The 19,758-nt window shown below is 43.6% G+C and overlaps 1 protein-coding gene across 1 annotated transcript in view; it reads right to left on the bottom strand.

Annotated features, from left to right (window-relative positions):
- The window catches only part of PRELID2 (PRELI domain containing 2), a 176,802-nt gene that overhangs the window by 85,789 nt on the left and 71,255 nt on the right, over nt 1-19,758 (bottom strand). The window contains exon 4 of the mRNA XM_069244690.1: nt 1,580-1,740. Within this exon, the coding sequence (XP_069100791.1) occupies nt 1,580-1,740 (161 nt within the window). The remainder of the gene's footprint in view (nt 1-1,579; nt 1,741-19,758) is intronic.

Below are 19,758 nucleotides of genomic sequence, written 5' to 3'. Positions count from 1 at the left end.
ATCTCTAGACTTGCTTCTTTGGTTCTGATTTTTCCCCTCAATAACTAGCTTTACAGACCCACAACACGAATGCTTTCAGAACTGATGGAGTCCTTGGAGTTACTTTAGTTCTTTTACCCAGCTTTATTTAAGTCTTCACCCCAAACATGTCGTTTGAGGAGTCCTGGTTATCCTGCATTCCCTTTCTATGTTACCCTTGCACAAGAGAAAAGCTGCAGGTCAAAATTTATGGTTTTCAAAATATTTGCCCTGGGGGGTCTCTGTTACATTTACAGAAAACGTTACCGATTTATTGTAAATTCAAGAATAACTAAACACTTTATTTGCATTTCTTTACGATTAGGACATTTTACAGTTAGTAATCCTTAATTTGGTTTTCGTGCATTGCCCTTGCCATTCCCGAATTGTTTCTGCTAACATCGTATTTAGTGCCACATCACTCGTTTGAAAAGAATGCTTTTGTTCACTTGCAAAAAGGAAAAAAAGGTTCACTTGGAACTTCTCATTCGATCTGCACCAAAGCTAAATATGGCAAAATATACTGGCCTAGAGTCCGCTGTGTTTAGGTCAATCATCAAGGTAATTCCGGAATGAAAACAAATCTCACATCACTGATGCAATTTGTAGGGGCCACTGTAGATCATGTGTCAGACCAGGAATTTCATGACCAGAGTCTGCCTCAGCTATGAATATAATCTCACCAGTGCATACATAGCCCACAGTTCGAGATGCAGCCGTGTAATTTAGCACCATGATCTGAGCAATCTAGCTCCCATACAAGTTCAAAACCGGCCAGCCACTTAATTCTGCAACTGCTATAAAATCCATCTTCAGGCCAAATATAATTTCTAGTTTAAACGGTTCAAACATTACACTGGGGGTATTGTCTCCTGTGTGCTATATATGTAAACAGCATACCATTGAACTTTCTCACATTGTACATTTTAAACCTCAAATTTAAACATTCAGGGATTTTACAAAAATTAGTAACCGATTAAAAATAAATAAGAAAATCAGCAAGAAGAGGAGAAAATTCTAGAATTAGCATTAACCTGCGAATATTATGGTGCTAGTAACCCAATGTAATAATGAGCTTCCGTGGAAACGTCCAGGTGGGAGCATGCCTAAATTGGCTGAAGAATTATATTGATAGTTCAAAAGGTCTTGCTGATGTCAATACGAGAGCTGATACTTTCTCTTGTTGCAGTAAAAAACTTTGGTCCAATTTAAGGAAAAGAAAGGAAAATTACACTCTGTTTTACCAATCAGCAGTTTACGATTTCGATGTATATAATCCGGGCACCCGGAGCAAAATTCCTGGTGAATGATTATACATTTGACATCCAATAAAGGCGAAAGCACTGAGCTATCTTGAATGTGTTAAATGATTAATCTTTCCTAGGTAGCATAGAAATGCCTACGAATTTCACGCTGGACACATCTCACCCCCCCCCCCCCCCACCACCAGCTACCAAGTCCTGCAAGGGCTCCAGCCTAACTTTGGTAACATTCCTAACTGTGGAAAGAATATATTAACTGACACTCAGGCACCACCTGCACTATGACAATCTAACCTTACCAATTTGGATTGTCCAAGCTTTCCCTGAAGACCGACTCTTCAGTTAGAGAGGCGTATTGTGTCCAGGTGAGGCAGCGGCTTTTGATGGTCATAATTCTAGCCTGCAGGTTCAGCCAAGACTCTTCCTGAATGTAGACATTCGGCACCTTAAGCATGCTGCTCTGTTAAACACAAGCATCACAAGTAAGAAACCAAGCAGTGATGTTTTAGAAAAAGAAAAAAAAAAAAAAGTCCACGCCCCACGGCAACAAACTAAAATAGCAAAATATATACAGGATTCAAAGTAGAAATTCCTATCCACTTTGCCATAAACATTTAATTAAAAACCACAAAAAGCAATATCCCCTCAAAAAAACATGTTGAACCTTTGAAACACAATAGGTAGTAAAAAAAATACCGAAAAGGCAATAACCACAGTACATGCCAGAAAGCAGTCTCAGTTCCTGGAAAATATGATACTCATAATAATAAATGACTCGCTGAAGCCAACATAAGAGTTAATCTATTTTCTTGGTCTGCAGCTATGATCACTGCATTTCCTTTAAAACCATGGTCTAGACGTCCTCACACATGGTCATTGACCCCTTTTTAGGTCGAGCATGCAAGTGCTTTGACCTGTTGTAAATCATGTGGGCTTTTAACCAAGCCCACCTCACGCCCATCACTTTCACTTGTTCATGGGCTTGCTTTTCAATAATCCTTTGAAATCATTGGTAAATGCTTTACATTTGTCCCGCCTTGGGGAGGTTTGGTTACCGCCTTGCAGACTGACCCTCTCACCTGGATAATTGCACGATTGCCGATATGTTTGCCTGAGTAAAGTTATTTTTCCTTTTGTGTGTCTCCTCCGAGCCCATGCTGTCCATGGCGCTTTGAATTGGCTCGCTTATGTCAACTGTTTTACTTTTTATTTTAAATTTATGTAGCAAGAAACGTCCAGTTAGGAATTTACACCACCAATAGCTCTAACTCGAGCAAATGCGAGACTCACTGCATTGCAAACGCTTGTTATTTCTGTGGATTTCGTTTCCATTAGCATGCTTTTTGCATACGAGATGGTAACTACTCCTTTGCACAACTATGCCTATTCTAACATTCACTGCAGTATTTTATTCAATGGCGCCAGCACAACATGTTTACCGCAAGTGTTCAAACCTTAAGCAAATTACACGCAACACTCTTTTCACCCAAGCATTCAAAAAGGACGCACAGGGCGGTTTGTGACATTATCAGGGATAGGGTGTCCTCTATTTACGCTACCATACAATAAACGCTGAACCTCAGTCCACTTTCCTATGAAACAAAGGAATCTTAGGGAGTTACGGTTTCAAGTGTCTCAAGCCAAAAAGCAGAAAGGTACTTACTTATCGTAGTAACTTCAGACCTCAGCCTTCTTCACATGACCAAGATGTGGAAATATTAAGCCCAATGGCGGTATGATGCGAAATCACGTAGACAGCTAAGTACATTTGCACTGACAGGGGCTGGTACAAGCATGTCACTCTGGTCTTTGGTTCTGCCCTTGCCCTAGGTGCCTTTGCTCAACTTACTTTAACCACGTCAAAACGGACAAACAGAGGCACATACTGGTAGGTAAACACACACAAACATATATAAATACATATACACACAGACAGATACAGAACGTATGCAAATGCCCAAAGTGTCATATCGTACGAGTAATAACATTAATTGTAGCAAGAGGCCATGCATTATGAAAGGTCAGGCATGAGTGGGTCGTGATGTCCCTTTCTACCCTCAACAATGTTAAAAAAAATACTATATTTATACAATTACTTTGGCTCTGTATAGCAATAACGTGAAATTTGGCCTTTACCCTCTAGTAATAGCCGTGCAAATGCAGATTCATTCAGTTCTCTGTAACTTGTTTATTAACCGACAACCATTCACTGGAGGAGCCAAAATGATATAACAGAAGCTAATACAACAACTTTGTTGTACTTGACCTTTATTTCGCTCTTGTTTTGTGGGGAGTGTTCTGACTCAGTATCAGTCAATTGGAGGCAGCAGTCCGCAGCCATCGAACCGAACCAACTTCACAATTCGATGGGTGGACATGGAATCTGGTTTGCTGTTGAAAGATGAACGTTTCCTTCATCCACCGCGTTGCGGGCATCTGTAGACTGCTTTTCCCCTAGAAAATATGCCTCTGCTTATCCCCAAAGCTGTGACGTTGTTTCTAATCATTGTATCGATGATTGTCTGCCTCACTTTGAGACAGAGCTGGAACATAAATTGCTCTGGGTGGCTGAAATTGTCTCTTGATCATCGCATTTACTGCTTTAACAGTGCTACGACCCGACAAGCTGTCAGCAGCACTGCAATCGGGCATCACCCTGTATATACTGTCCAAGTCCGTCTAACAGTTTTTGTTGCTGCACTCCTGAGCTGTTCACCAATATTCGTGTTCTCCACCTACACCAAATAAAGTCACTACCAGTTCAGCCCATTCTATCTTCGGATTGCATGAAAATCTGAATCACAGATTGCACTACACAAATATAAACAGACTGTGCAAAACAGCATAACAAAGACACGCAATCTTCTTTATCTTTCATTGAAAATAAGTCAATACACACATTTCTAAAGGAATATCTTGTTGCTCAAAGTGCAATCACTACAGAGCAGGAGGAAAAGATTCCCTGACCTTCTCTCACAAGTCCAGTATTAGGGCATCAGAGCGGTTCTCTCCCTTCTGCTTTCCCAGGCAAGTGACTCAAGCACGTGGGAAGGGGACCTCAGGTAATGAAGACCCATCAATGGACTGCTTTTAATTTCTACTTGAGTGAGGCACGATGGAGTTTGTAGAGCCTGTTGGCCTTACAGCTCCAACATGAATATCAACTAGGACAATGTTAAGGGTGACAACCGTAGACCTCCCTAAACAGAGCTCAGAGACAAAATGGAGTCAGCAGATTACAGCCATGGATATGGCAGCAGCTAAGCTGCTTATTTCGCCACGGTATTGAACCATTCAAGAGTGAGGGAGGATTAAAAGTATTCTTCACGAAACTCTAGATTAAGTGTTTTTTTGCTTTGCGAAGGGGTTAACACCCCCATACTGTGCACGGTGGTCTAGTAGTGGATCTGTACAGGCAAGTACAGACTGGGGTAAAGGTGGATCGTTCCATGGCCGCAAGGAGGCTGCTTCAGAATTTTCAGCACTAGGATTTCTTTCCCGCCCAGAGTCATATTGATCCCCCCCGCCCCTCCCCATGTCCCTGCTTGCCATAATTAGTCTTGAGTATTAATAGTGAAGTAATTACCACAGAAAATCCACTTCTCCTGGCCCTTGTAATTCATATGCAACGAGTGACCTTAATGGATGCTGGGGAGGTCAAGCAAATGATCATACATTTATGCAGCCTCTTGGGTCCCCAGCCTGATTTCTTTTGCTGCTAAATGCTAAGTAAATTATCTAGCTATTTCATGTTTCATTTCTGGCTACTTCCAGCTGGTTATGGACTATTTAAATTGATGGATTTTAATAGGCCCCATTTGCAGACTGCCGCATGGAAAACACAATCAGCCAACGCGCTCATTTCCTTTCGGGTTCCCAGTGTACCTTCGAAGCCATGTTTTCCTGCAGAGATGAGGCAAGGGAAATGCAAACAGAAAGATAATTGGCATGGAAAAAATACATCAATTTGCAAAGTTTTGAGCTGTAAACAAACTATTTCCCTTTCCACTTCTGAGCCATCCGGAAAAGATCTCAGGTCTCTGGAAGGGGGAAAGCACGTTGATGAAGCATAGCAATTGGAGTGTGCAAACACAGGCTTGAATGCAATCTGCTTTAAACCTGGTAAAACATACTAAAGTACTACATAATGAATTATACTTATTCAGCAGCCCAATTAGCGGTGCAGCAGCTGCAGACTCACAAACAAGCATTGGCAAAGCAAAGAGGGCTGCCTTAAATTAAAGAGATGCCTGTAACGGTGAAAAAAAACCGACTGGCTTCAGTATATAATCCCCTATGAGATAATTTAATGGGTAATGATTCAGTGGACTTATGAGAGGCAAAAGTGTGCCTCTTGTACTTCAATGCAAGCCCTCTATAAGTGGTGGAATGATGCACCAATAGCGAGGAGAGGGCGAGGGAGAGAAAAAAACATACTAGTCTGGAAGGAGTCAAAGCCCACTCTACGTATATTTTAAAGACCCAGCATTAGTAGGTAATGCAGAGAGCTGTGCTGGCAGGCAAGAACTAAAGAAAGCCTACGGATTTGGGGCCTGGTAAGAGGTGATTTGGCAGGTTGCTGGTAGTTGCTACATATCTGCAATCGCCATGACTACTGACCAAGGAATTACCAACAATGACATGTTATGGGTTTTTTTTGGTTTGGGAGCTACATTTTCAGCTCTGGCCTTCAAAAAAGAACCTCTGCTAAATTCCTAGATGCCTTGGAGCCTAAGAAACAAGAACAAAGTGTAGAAGGAGATTGTAACTCCTTTTTAACCACACAAATTCTGCTGACAAGAAAGTAAATAATGAATCTCAAAGTAAGCAAAACATGGTCAAAATGATTGCCGAATTCTCTGCCATCCTTCTCAGTAGCACAATGTCGCCAGTAAAGTTTATTGGTAAGCCGATTAAACTACTTGATGATAAAAGTGGTATTTTAGAGCTTGGGTGACATATCTCAACCCGAGGTGTTAAGCTCTCTAGGTTCCTTAGTTGGTGATCATTTTAAGGGCTCTACTATCTTGGCTGTCAAATAGTCACATGGAGTGTCCATCAGTGCGAAGGTTCTTCAAATAGCCATGTCTTCAGCTCTTTCGTGAAGGAGCGATGTAGTCTGTCTGAGGTGGGGCAGTAGGGCATTCCAGGCTGTGATGGCGAGGTAGAAGAATGAGCCCCCTGTTCTTGTTTTTCTGATGCTGGGTACTTTAGCAAGAGAGAGCTGGACTGAGCGTAGGATCCTGTGGGGTACGTGGAAATTGAAGCCTGTGCTAGATCAATCACCCAACAATAACCGAATATAAACTGCAGATTTTACCTACACTAATAACATTTGTGAATAAAACCGCATTATAGAAAGCTGAAAATCCCTAATTTGAAGGTCTTTCCTCAGCCAGTGGATAGTACTTTAACCTAAACAAAAGATTTTATCACCCAGGATTTACAAACTTTCCCTGCTGCATGTTCTGGCCCTCAGTCCCATGAACGGAATATAGAAGTAGTGTGTTATAGTTAACAGATGTCAAGCCATAAAAATCCCAGTATAGTGCTCCTTCGGGCCCACAAAAATATTGCAAAACTGTACACCTCACCTTCTTGAGGAATGTAAGACTGACTAATGTGTTTGGTACTCCTGCCTATTTGAAAGTTACACTAGATGAAATGTTGATTATACTACCACTTACCATATTTTACAACACCCTAATTTCAAAAATTAAAATTCTGGAACGGTCCATCTCACTTAACAACCGGTAAAGATTTCAGAACATACGGGCAGTGTTGCTGATAGTATCGTATAACAGATGCTATGCAAGCATCAAGGCCTCCTAAAGGCTCTCGGGCGACATACAAGGCTAATGGCCTAAATATATAAAAAACACTCTGAAACAATATAATTCTACCATGTTTTCGTTAATGAAACAATATTTAAATATTGGTTAATAATGTAATTGTCTAATCGTAGCTACATTTTAAATAGTTCAATATTATGACGGTTTAGTCTTCCCTTCCTAATTTGCAAGCAATCAACGTATGGATTTTCTCACTGTTCAGTTCAAAACCCAGCATTGCTGGTCTGCTGGAGTAAATGACAATATCACATGTGAGGACGGAAAATAGAGGAGTAGATTTCAAGTGCAGACCTTGCACATCTTGGTAGACTGCCTCTGCTTTCTCTAAACTGTCTTCTAATGGTGCCTCTAAAACTGGGCGACACTCCTGTTCTGGTTAGAATAAATGATGTAGCACAACTTATTATGCACGACAAACCTTGTTCACCTAACACCAGCCTACGTTTGCCTCATACATAGACAAAACAGCCCTTAAATCCCTCATTTGATTGTCTCCAAATACAATTTCCCTTTCGTAGTTTCTGGACCTCGAAGGTATTTTGAATTTGGATTTATTGCCTCTCACACAGCATATTTTTCATCTCTCCTCTGGACTTGTTTGATACCAATCTTGGGCGAACAAAAGCCGTAACTTTTCCCGCAATGTCTTGCTGATGGAGAAGCTGTTCCTTGTCTGAAAAGGCCTCTACATCTTTGAAGATTTGAAGGGAGATAAAGGTTGCAAAAAAAAGCTGGAAAAAGAAGCTAAAAAATAAATCAATCACCAGTGGCCATACTGAATGAGCACTCAACTCATAATATATGGTGTCGTTGAAGTTGCATCCCTCAGAGTCAGAACTCCAGAGAATCAACAATCTGATTACACTTATTCAAAGATTACGAAATACAGAAGAGATTCCAGCATTGACAAAAAAGATCATTACATTTGCGGACTACACCATATCTGCTGCATCAAAGTGAGGGCTCATGGTATTGGCAGGATGGAGGCACTCCTCTTTGGGGAGCCCTAAGGCTCATCGTGAAGTTTTTGTACCTTTTGTTTTTTTGTAAGTGATAGAAGGGAACGATTAGAGGAGTTTTCTGCTTCCGAGACACATTAAAAAAAAGAAGCCAAATGTTTTAGAGAGATATTTCCTATTGAATATGGTCCATGCCCAGTGACTCAGGAACTAAAAGGTATCATCCATAAACTACTGATAAATTAGGTTATAACAATGAAGGACATAACATTGCACGTACGGTTTGGTTGTGCTAAGAGTGGCCTGATTAAAATAAAAAAAAATACACCACTACAGACCTAAAGAAATAGGTTTAAAACATTTTTTTATGAATGAGAACAAATTAGCTTAATTTCATATGACCACAGGAATGGAATTTCAGATGGTGGCTCCAGAAAAGAGAAACCTCTACCACCAAGACTAGTTTTCTGAACGTGAAGAACATTTAACAAAGAAGAGCTATTCAAACTATTTCTGGCTAATGTTTTGGGAATTTTGTTGGAGCTTATCAACTTTTATTAAAGCAAAAGTTAATCTGGCACGCGCATTTAAAGTGCTGCCTAATCTTATGGCCAAAATTTGGCACCTAATTCAAGTGAAAGTATTTGGGTAGAGGAAGAACTTTCTTGATGGATTTGGTAACTGTTTAAGCAACCTGAAGGCACTCAGGAATCACTGAGAAAGGAAGTGTACTCCTCCCGCCCCGCCCACTCCTACCTTTAGTATCAGAGATCGTAGAATATTGTTCAGCTGCTACATCTTAAGTCAGATGTGACATCAAAGACAGGGGTATTTAAACTGTGACGTTGTCTTTGAAAGGCAATGGGAGGTATGAAAGCTTACAGCATGGACTCCGCCATATCCCATAGTGTTGCAGGCCTATAAGGAACAAAATATAACACCCAGTATGGGTACATCACTGTCTGGATGTGATCAAGTTCATAGGGGGTATAGTAGATCATAACCTCCGCCACCCTGGCAATAACCATTCCATCATATTTAAACATCTTTGTGCCTTCAGAGGAGAGGCCGCCATGTTGGCTTTGCTGAAGGCACTTTAACTTTTCTGAGCTTCCACCATGGTTCAAGAAGCCACGCAGCAAGCTTGCTTTTTTTTTTTTTTTTTTTTTTTTTTTACAAAAAGTACCAAACTCACAAAGCTGGAGTTTGTCTTTGAAAAACAAAAAAGACAAAAAACAAATGACCCTGACACTGTGAGAGACTTTAGGCTTTTCCTGGTGGTCCCAAACAGGAAAAAAAAGGTACTTCTGATAATCGTCCCTGAATGGGGTAGACGTTCTAAGGTACTTAGACTGACAGCCTGATGTTCCTGGGCCTGTTAGTTTAAGGTTTGGCTCCAGCGGCGAAAACATGACTGTTCGCCGCTCTAAATAGTGTGGGCAAACTGACATTTTGGCAGAATATCGTCTGCACCAAACTGTAAACAGCTCCCAACGTCTCCTGAAGAACCCTCCCGCGATATTTCATTTGCTGCAGGATATTTTGAAAGAAAGCCCACCTCTGCCAGCATGCTACCTTTCCGACTAGATACAAATCTCACAAACAGCACACATTTTGGAAGTCATCTACATAGCAATAATCATAAGCTCCACTGCACTCTCTTCACCCAGGTACACTAGCATCCAAATCCAATGAAAAAGAAAAAAAATGCTATGATGACAAAAAAAGTAGTTATAAATATTTTTTTGCGAACAGTGCGATCATTTTCACAATATTGTGAGATATATATATATATATCACCCTACTCAAATTTAGCTAAGCTAAAGGGATGCAGAATAGTATGGGTCTTTTAGAAAAAAATAGTAAATGTTTTCTGAAGTGTTTCTCTGTATATTTTCTCTTTTATGAGATTTTAAAATTCAGAATGCCAATGCATAAGAGATGAACATTCACTGTTTTCAGAGAAGTACCATTTATTTAGTGGTAAATAGAATATATTGCACAAAAATGGACCCTGGAAATGTGGTAAAACAAAACACTTACCAAAGTGTTCCACAGACCTTCATGAAGGCTGCAAAAAAGGCACCGCTGGGTACATGTCAGGGTCGTAGCAGAAATGCAGCACTTGTGGTCTTTAGAAACAAGCAGGCTGTGGTCCCGGCATAACTGTGGCCATCATAAGTTAGTCGTTTGTACGCATTGGCGTTTGGATGGCACACACTTACTGCATTCAAGAACCAAACTGATTTCTGGACTGTCGAAAAACTAGTTCTGTTTGCATCATGTATACAGTGCTTGAGGCAATCATACATGCCAACAGACCCAATTCAGGCGAGAGACTCCCGAATTTTGAAGCAAAAAAATGGCTTTACTTAGGTGTCGCCTGCCTAAAATTGCCTTTATCTCAATACACGCCAATGGACAAAATACATTCACCCGATTTTTAATTCAAAATCTCCTCATCAGATATGCGTGCTACCTGGCTTTTGTGGTTAATCAGCAAACATTTTCTACATAAAAAGTATTGGTTGTGGTTGATGACTACCCACTCCAGCTACCTAGCCCACTACCTACTCCAACACGGAAACATAAATATTATATAATACACCAAACGAGGCTGGCAATATGACAAAGGTATTACTGCCCCGAGCAATCGCCTGCGTGCAGTACATCACCAGAGTGATCTGCCCTCACAAGTCAGGAGGCAGAGTCACATCCCTAGAGCAGCAGAAGGGGTCTGATTACACGCGCGTCTCCCAAGAGACGCCATTAACGATTTGTACCGCGCTCTCGAGGAGGCGTCTGTGCTCTCTGCAGGGCGGCGCTTTGGCTAGATTTCGCCAGCTGACGTGCTGTCAGGTTCCCTATCTGCCAGGTCTGTGATGCTGCCTTTTTCAGCTGCCTTGGAGGAAAGGGAAGCCCGTGGGGACCCCAGACAGCCAGTTCGGCGCTCTTTTTTCTAAAATAAAAAAATAATCAAATACAGGTGCAGGGTCGGACTGGGACAGAAAATAGGGCCGGGCACCAAAATAATGTGCCCCCACATTTGTGAATCAGATAGCTAGGAAATGGGGCCCACATTTGGAAATAAAGCAGTTTTGAAATTGTAATGATTGTAACGATGTTTTAAAAGGTAAGGGGGACGGCAAGCACTTGTGCTTGCTACTGGAAATGTGTGTGATAATATCAAGATAATATCAAAATCAACAACAGAAACCGGCCCAAAAGACCAAAAATCTGCCCCACCAACCTCGGCCCCCACACTGACCTACCAGCAAGCTCCGGGCACTGCCGGATTGCCCTGTAGCCCAGTCCGACACACGGGTATTATACACCTACCGGCCACTCTAGAAGCAGCGCTCTATTAGGGGGGCAGAGGCTACTAATTTCAACTTTTTTGCATATGGAAGCATCCCAAGAAACAAAAAAGCCACACCTTTATCTTAACACACTCGTATTGTGACAGTACTCGTCCAGTATATTCTCAAGGGACATATTATAATCATAGTTACGGTGTATTCTGCCGTTCTACATGTTCAGGAAACCTCCACTGTTGTTCCCATGGTCTTTGTGTTTGTACAGAAGTTACTGCCGCGTAATCCCACGCGCTCTGGATGGGACTCAGGTGGCAGCATCAAGAAGAACTGTGCCCTATCCAGAGAAAAACCTGTGCCAGCCATAAGGCAGTTTTGGGTGCCAACGATCAGTGAGACTGAACGTGCTTCCCCTGGGAACACTGGCTCCTCGGTGTTTCTGGAGCAGTTTCACCCTGTGGGCAGCTCTGTTGACGGTGTAGGTATGTGGAGGTAGCGATGGACCTCGTAAGAGAAAGATGCACACCTTATTGGGTGCATCCTTTGAAGTGTTCACTGTGGACCGGTGGTAAACACATACTCTCCAAGTAATGACATAAGGTGTCACCTGTGAATATCCCTTGTTTGTTTTTAAACAACGGAATGACGGGAAGGCACATAAAACTGCCTGTGGGACTTCTCATTGGCACTTGCTTTATAACACAGCAGGGTGTGATGGGCACGCGGCGCAAAGAGCGGTTTTGGGTGTTGTCATGTAAGCCAGACCAACGAGTAAGTTGTGGTTTGTGTGTGTAACTTTTATTTTATTGTGCTATTTATATAGCATGAACTTCACTGGCCTCCTTCACAAAATGAAGGATTTGTCACACAAAAAATAATCGCGAATAACACTCACCAACAACATTAAGCACTCGTCCTAGGGCCTGTGTTAACATTGGAGTTCCGTCTGTATCTTTATATTTTAATAATTCCAAACACACGACTTTCGTATACATTTTTAAACTCAGCTCCTCATGTCTCTTGATTAGTAATGCATTTCACAGGTATTCAGCTGCTATATTTTGTGTCCATTATTTGCACGACAACAAAAATAAACAGCATAAATTATACTAATTCTATTTAAAGATTAACTAGCGCCTACTTTTAAGGGTCTGAAATAACTCCGTAACATTAAAAACAGGACTGGAAAAAGCAGTTTTCTCACCTTCCTACGTGGTTGGATCGATCTTGGGGCAGTGCACTGAATCATGAACTAACCTGCTGCCTAGCCCTAGGTTCCACAGCATCACAGTTTCCACTCTGCCTGTAATTAATTTAGATGAGTAATGATGCTGCCCGCTTTTAAACAAGCATTGGCAAAGCCAAGAAGTCGCACCTATACAAGACCCTTTGGCTTGGAAATGTGTATTTGACATGTACACCAGTGTGGCTGCTGTTCAACATGGCTAAAAGTTAGTGGTGTGGAGTGTCAAAGTGGAGTTGGGGAGAAGTGCTGTAGAGTGGATTTGTTGGGCAGAGTGTACAAGAGTGGAGTAGGGGGAGAAGAGTGTCAGAGCTGAGTAGAGGGAAGTACAGTTCAGTGGTTAATTTCCAGAGACTGTCTTAGAGTGCTGTACCAGAGTGGAGTGGTGTGGAATACAGTCAAATGGGTTCAAATGGACTGAGGTAGTCTGGTGGATTGGAATGGAGTAGAGTGGGGTGAACTGGGGTAGAGGGGTGTGGATTGGAGTAGTGGCGTGCATTGCAGTGGGTAGAGTGGGTTGGATAGAGTGAGGTGGACTGGAGTGGGTGGACTGGACTGAAGTAGATTGGGTTGGGGTGGCTGTATTGAACTGGAGTGATAGGACTGGAGCGGGGTTGCTTGGACTGGAATGCATTGGAGTGGGGTGGACTGGAGTGAGTTGGATTGGATTCATTGGACTGGATAGGGTAGTTTGGACTAGAGTGGGTGGACTTGACTAGAGTGGGGTGGATTGGACTCACTGGATTGGACTGGGGTGGACTGGACTAGAGTGGGGTGGATTGGACTCACTTGGATGGATTGAGGTGGACTGGACTACCGTGGGGTAGACTAGAGGCAGTGGAGTGGATGCATTAGATTGGATTGGGATGGCCTGGACTAGAGTGGGATGTATTGGACTGGGGTGTATTAGACTGGACTAGACTGGACTCACTGGGTTGGACTGGGATGTGGTGGACTAGAGTGGAGTGGACTAGAGAAGACTGTGGTGGACTGGACTAGAGAGGGGAGGACTGGACTAGTGTGGGGTGGATTGGACTCACTGGATTGTACTGGGACTGGGTGAAGCCGAGTGGAGTGAACTAGAGTAGGGTGGATTGGACTAGACTGGGATGGACTGGACTGGGGAGGATTGGACTAGAGTGGGGTGGATTGGACTCACTGGATTGGACTAGAGTGTGGAGGATTGGACTCATTAGATCGGACTTGGGTAGACTGGACTAGAGTGGGGTGGATTAGAGTATGGTGGATTGGACTCACTGGATTGGAACGGGGTGGATTGGATTTATTGAATTGGACTGGGGTGGATTGAACTCAGTGATTTGGACTGGGATGGATTGGACCTGAGTGGGGTGGATTGGACTCTTTGGATTGGACGGGGTAGACTGGACTAGAGGGGGGTGGACTAGAGTGGGAGAATTGGTCTGGGGAGGATTGGACTAGACTTGGGTGGATTAGAGTGGGCGGATTTGATTCAATAAATTGGACTGGAGTGCACTGGACTAGAGTGGGGTACTCTAGAGTGAGGTGGATTGGTTTTATTGGATTGTACAGGGGTGGGTGGATTGGACTAAATGGATTGGACTGGAGTAGACTGGACTAGAGTGGGGTGGACTGGACCTGAGTGGGGTGGATTGGGCTGAGGAGAACTGAACTAGAGTGGGGTGAACTGGACTGAGGTGGATTGGATTAGAGTGGACTGGACTGCACTGAGGTGGATTGGACTAGAGTGTGGTGGATTGTACTCCAGTGGAGTGGGCTAGACTGGGGTGGACCACACTGGGGAGGATGAGACAAGAGTAGGGTGGACTGGACTAGAGTGGGGTGGATTGGACTGTGGGCTGGAGTGGGGTGGGCTGGACTGGAGTGGACTGGGGTGGACTGGACTAGACTGGGGATGATTAGATATGAGTGGGGTGGACTGGACTGGATTGGAGTGAGGTGGACTGAACTGGGGGTGGAATGATTGTAGTTGAGTGGGGTGGATTGGAGTGAACTGGACTTGAGGGGTGTGGATTTGATGGGGTGTATTAGATGGGGTGGATTGAAGTGGGGTGGACTGAAATGCGGTGGAGTGGGGTGGATTGGGGTGTGGTGGATTGGACTGAGGTGGATTGGACTGGGTGGGTTCGACAGCAGTGCATTGGAGCGGAGTGGATTATATGAGGTTGATTAGAGGGTGGACTGGAGTGAGTGGGATGGAGTGCAGTGGATTGTATTGGGTGGGGTGGAGTGGACTAGAGTGGGGTGGACTGGACTGGAGTGGACTGGGGTGGATTGGACTAGACTGGGGATGATTAGATACGAGTGGGGTGGATTGGACTAGACGGGATTGGAGTGAGGTGGACTGAACTGGGGTGGAATGATTGGAGTTGAGTGGGGTGGATTGGAGTGAACTAGACTTGAGGGGTGTGGATTTGATGGGGTGTATTGAAGTGGGGTGGACTGAAATGCGGTGGAGTGGGGTGGATTGGGGTGTGGTGGATTGGACTGGGTGGGTTCGACAGTAGTGGATTGGAGCGGAGTGGATTATATGAGGTTGATTAGAGGGTGGACTGGAGTGAGTGGGATGGAGTGCAGTGGATTGTATTGGGTGGGGTGGAGTGGATTGCAGTGGAGTGGAGTGAATTGCAGTGAGGTGGGTTGGACTGAAAGGGATGGACTGGATTAGGGTGATTGGACTGGGGGAGTTTGAGTGGGGTGAACTGCAGTAGGGTTCACTGGATTGCGGTGGAGTGAACTGGAGTGGAGTTTGGTGGATTGTAGTAGACTCGGGTGGGGTGGATTAGAGTGGGGTGGGGTGGATTAGAGTGGGGTGGGGTGGATTAGAGTGGGGTGATTTGGATTAGTGCGGGGTGCACTGGATTAGTGTGCGGTGGACTTTTTGGAGTGGGTGGATTAGATGGGTTGGATTAGATGGGGTAGGGTGGACTGGAGTGAGTGGAATAGAGTGTAGTGGATTGTATTGGAGTGGGGTGGGGTGCCGTGAAGTGGACTGGATTGCAGTGGGGTGGACTGGACTGGAGTGATGTGGGTTGGACTCCGAGGGATAGGCTGGATTGGGGAGGGTGGATTGGATCGGGGTGGGTGGATTTGAGTGGGGTGGACTGCATTCTGGTGCACTGGATTGGGATGGATTGGACTGGAGTGGAGTGGGGTAGATTGTGGTGGACTCGGTGGAGTGTAGTTCAGTGAACTGTGGTAGACTGAACTGGAGTGGAGTGGGCTGGATTTGAGTTGGGTAGGTGGATTGGAGTGGAGTGAATGGATTCATGCGGGGTGAATTGGATTAGTGTGGGGTGGATTTTTGGAGTAGTATGGATTGGTCAAGGGTGGATTGGAGTGGAGTATATTAAGGTGAACTGGATTTGAGTAGGATGGATTGGAGTGGGATGACTGAATTGGTGTGGATTGGGTTGCGGTGGATTGGATTGGAAAAGGGTGGGGAAGAACAGAATGGAGTGGGCCAGATTGAAATGGGGCAGATTGAAGTGGGACAGACTATTTTGGATTGAGTGGGGTAGATTTTTTGGACTGGAGTGGGGCAGATTGATTTGGATTGATGTGGGGAAGATTGTTTGAGACTGGAGTAGAGAAGATTTTTTGGGATTGGAGTGGGGCAGAGTTTTTGGGATTGGAGTGGGGCAGAGTTTTTGGGATTGGAGTGCAGCAGACTGTTAAAGAGACTGGAGAGGGGAATATTGGAGTGGGGCATATTGTGTTGGATTGGAGTGCGACAGATTGTTTGGGATTGGAGTAAGGCAGATCCTTTGGGATTAGAGTAGGGCAGATCCTTTGGCATTAGAGTAGGGCAGATCCTTTGGCATTAGAGTAGGGCAGATCCTTTGGGATTAGAGTAGGGCAGATCCTTTGGGATTAGAGTAGGGCAGATCCTTTGGGATTAGAGTAGGGCAGATCCTTTGGGATTAGAGTAGGGCAGATTGTTTTGGACTAAGTGAGGCAGATTGTTTTCGATTGTAGTGGGGCAGGTAGTTTTGGATTGTGTGGTGCAGACTAGAGTGGGACATATTGTTTAGGACTGAGTGTGGCAGAATGGAGTGAGGCAGACTGGCTTGGACTGAGGCAGGTTGTTTTGGACTGGAGTGGAGCGGACTGGGGTGGGGCAAATTGGAGTAGGGCACATTGTTTTAAATTGGGGTGGGGCTGAGTGAAGCAGATTGGAGTGGGGCAGATTATATTGGACTGGAGTGGGGCAGAATGTTTTGGAGTGGAGTAAGGCAGATTGTTCTGGATTGGTGTGGGGCAGACTGGAGTGGGGCAGATTGTTTGTGCTTAGACTGGGGCAGATTGTTTGGGACTGGAATAGGGAAGATTGTTTTTTACTGGAGTGGGGCAGTTGGGCCAGATTAGAGTGGGGTGGGTTGGGAGGACTATAGAGTGGTGGATTGGAGTGGCGATGGGTGAGTAGTTTAGTCTGGAGTTGGGTGGGGTGGAATCGACTTGTCTGGGCTGGATTGGATTGAGCCGGGTGGATTGGTGTGTAATGCACGAGTATGTGCTGAAGCAAATTTTCAGAAATTACACATAAGAAACAAACAACGTTGCTTTGTAATATTTAGAACAAGATAATCGTCATATTTTGAGAACAGCACCCATAAGCAAAACAAAAAAAAACATGAGTGCAAAAGTGAGAAAAGGCTTAGGAAAATGAAAGAAAAGAATTAACTGTAGAAAATAAAACTTTGCAATTTTGTTTGTCCTGCTGGGCACGTTTTGCCAGTCATACGCCTTCCTTTTGCAGGGCCCTAGAAATTAAAAAGAATTAGCTCAATAACATCGGGAGCAGTGGACGGGCACGGATTAAGTTGAATCAATTAGTGGTTGGTCCCTGCTCCACGGACAGGCACGGAAATGATGCTAGACCTGCAGTGACAAATTATGAGGCTTTAAAGAAGAGTGCCAATCAATACAACGGAAAGTAAGTGACAGGCGGGATCCAAACCCTTTTTAGATAACAGCAAAGTTTTGCAAGCGAGAAATATGCACTAGCACATGCTCTTGCAGTCTCGGCCCTTAAAAAACTATCAAAGCCTATAGAAGTACAATAAAGCCAGGGACTCGTTAGATCCCAACAGCTGAATACTATTCACCGTACAAATCTCAAATGCTTCCCTTCTTTTTTATAAAATGTTAGAAAAAGCGCCCTGTTTACTTTTAGTACATACTTGCCATTAAATATAACCAAACTATTCAAGGATAAACTTTTATCTGACACTGGATGCAGTGACATGTGACCCTTCACTGTAATGTTACACTGTGTGAGCAACCCAAGCATCCGAATGTCCCCTTTTTAGGCTGAGCATAGCAGCCCGCAAGCGCCGCTTTTCCGACGTGTTGGTATGTATCTGGGCTTTTAACAACGCCCACATCACGCCCATCACTACCACTTGTTTGTGGGCTTGGCCTTCAAAAATCTTTAGTTTGTTCCTCCTTGGGAAGGTTATGTTACCACATTGGCCATCGCTCCTGTTACATGGCTAATTGCACTTTTGCCGATAAGTTTGACTGCGAGCGGACTTTTTTCCTTTTTCTGTGTCTCTTCACGTTGATCCTCATGGCGGCCGTGGTGCTGTGAATCGGCTCGCTTATGTGAAACTGTTTTACTTTTAATTTTCAATTTATGTGGCAAGAAAAGTTCGGTTAAGAGTTTACAACACAAGTAGCTCTAACTTGAGCAAATGCAAGACCCGTTGCACTGTAAATGCTGGCTGAGTTTGTAATCGCTTTGCTGATCTATACGCTGCAAAATATAGGTTTTACCGAATATGTCAATAAAAATAAGCTCCATAACACAAATGCTCGTCTTAGAGAAAATCTTTTTTTTTAAGTTCAAACACCTCTATTTGTGACGCCACTCAGACACACCCGAAGATTTCCTTTATTTCCATTACTTTTAGTTATCAATAACTTCCGACTACTCATCGTAGAAACTCTAGGTAGATATTTCGCTGGGCGTATTTCTTCACTATGCTCTGATTCCTTAGCTTTTACCTTATGCATTCAAGTTTGTTTAACGCCTGAAACAACAGGAGGAAAGCGCTGAAGCAATTACAGCTGTCTGAGTTTTGAGTACACCAACTACAACGGGGTAAAAAGGGGGAAACAGGACCCAAGAGTACACCCTCCCTCCTGTAATTACACAAATAACAAGTATTCTGGGATAGGGGAGTGCGACTTTGTGTCGTGCAACCCTTACCCTAACCCTAACTATGTTCTTCAGGGGAAAATCACCATCTTCAAAATCTGCAACTTTCTTTGAGTAGGTGGCAAGCATCCTCACCGGTCCCTTCCTCGCGTTGGTTTATTGTATTTAACCATTGGGGGCTACACCTCTTTTTAAAGTGGATATCTTTCTGATCCTACATCCTTTATAATAACGAGGGATCCTGCCAACCACATAATAGGATACCATGCAAAGAAGAATAAAACTACATACTATCTGAGTTTTGTATTCTAGTCACTACTGAGTAAGATTAAAAGAGGTAGAAATGTAGAGGAATAATTTCACGTGAGGTGTCTATATGGCGCAGTCACCATCATTTATTTGTGCTTAATATATTAATTAACCTGTAACACACCTAACCATTATTTACATGTGTGCACACGTTATTTTACACTTTATTTTATGTTTTGATTTGGGAAACTAGGTGAACCATAAGTTTTTGATTATCTATAGTTAAAATCTGTGAATATTAACCTAGACAAGCTTAGGCCTACGTGCCTAACTACATTTAAAATAAACGTAGTATTTCTGCTTGGTGCACATATCTCTTATGTTTCAGGTACCAAAGTCACCATGTTCTCGTTAGAAATGTTATTCTTTGTTAGCTTACACTTTGAGGGTCCTAGTGTAGCAATTAACAGGTCAGGTTGATGAATATCAGCACATGCAGAGGATGGGAGACAGAGGAGGTGAAATACTGTGGAGGCTGCAATCATTGAAGAAGCTGGCATTGGGGCATTCCATAGGCTTCAGGACTGACTAGAAGCAGTTTTCTCAGCAGTTGGAGACTAAGTTGGAGAGCAAAGCACTGGACCAGGATAACCCGCTTGGTGTATCTAACCGGTGCTCCACAGTGGTCAGCCAGATAG

This window comes from Pleurodeles waltl, chromosome 7 (genome assembly GCF_031143425.1).
Source record: "Pleurodeles waltl isolate 20211129_DDA chromosome 7, aPleWal1.hap1.20221129, whole genome shotgun sequence".
Classification (NCBI taxonomy): domain Eukaryota; kingdom Metazoa; phylum Chordata; class Amphibia; order Caudata; family Salamandridae; genus Pleurodeles; species Pleurodeles waltl.
This window is presented reverse-complemented; position numbering and strand designations above follow the sequence as displayed.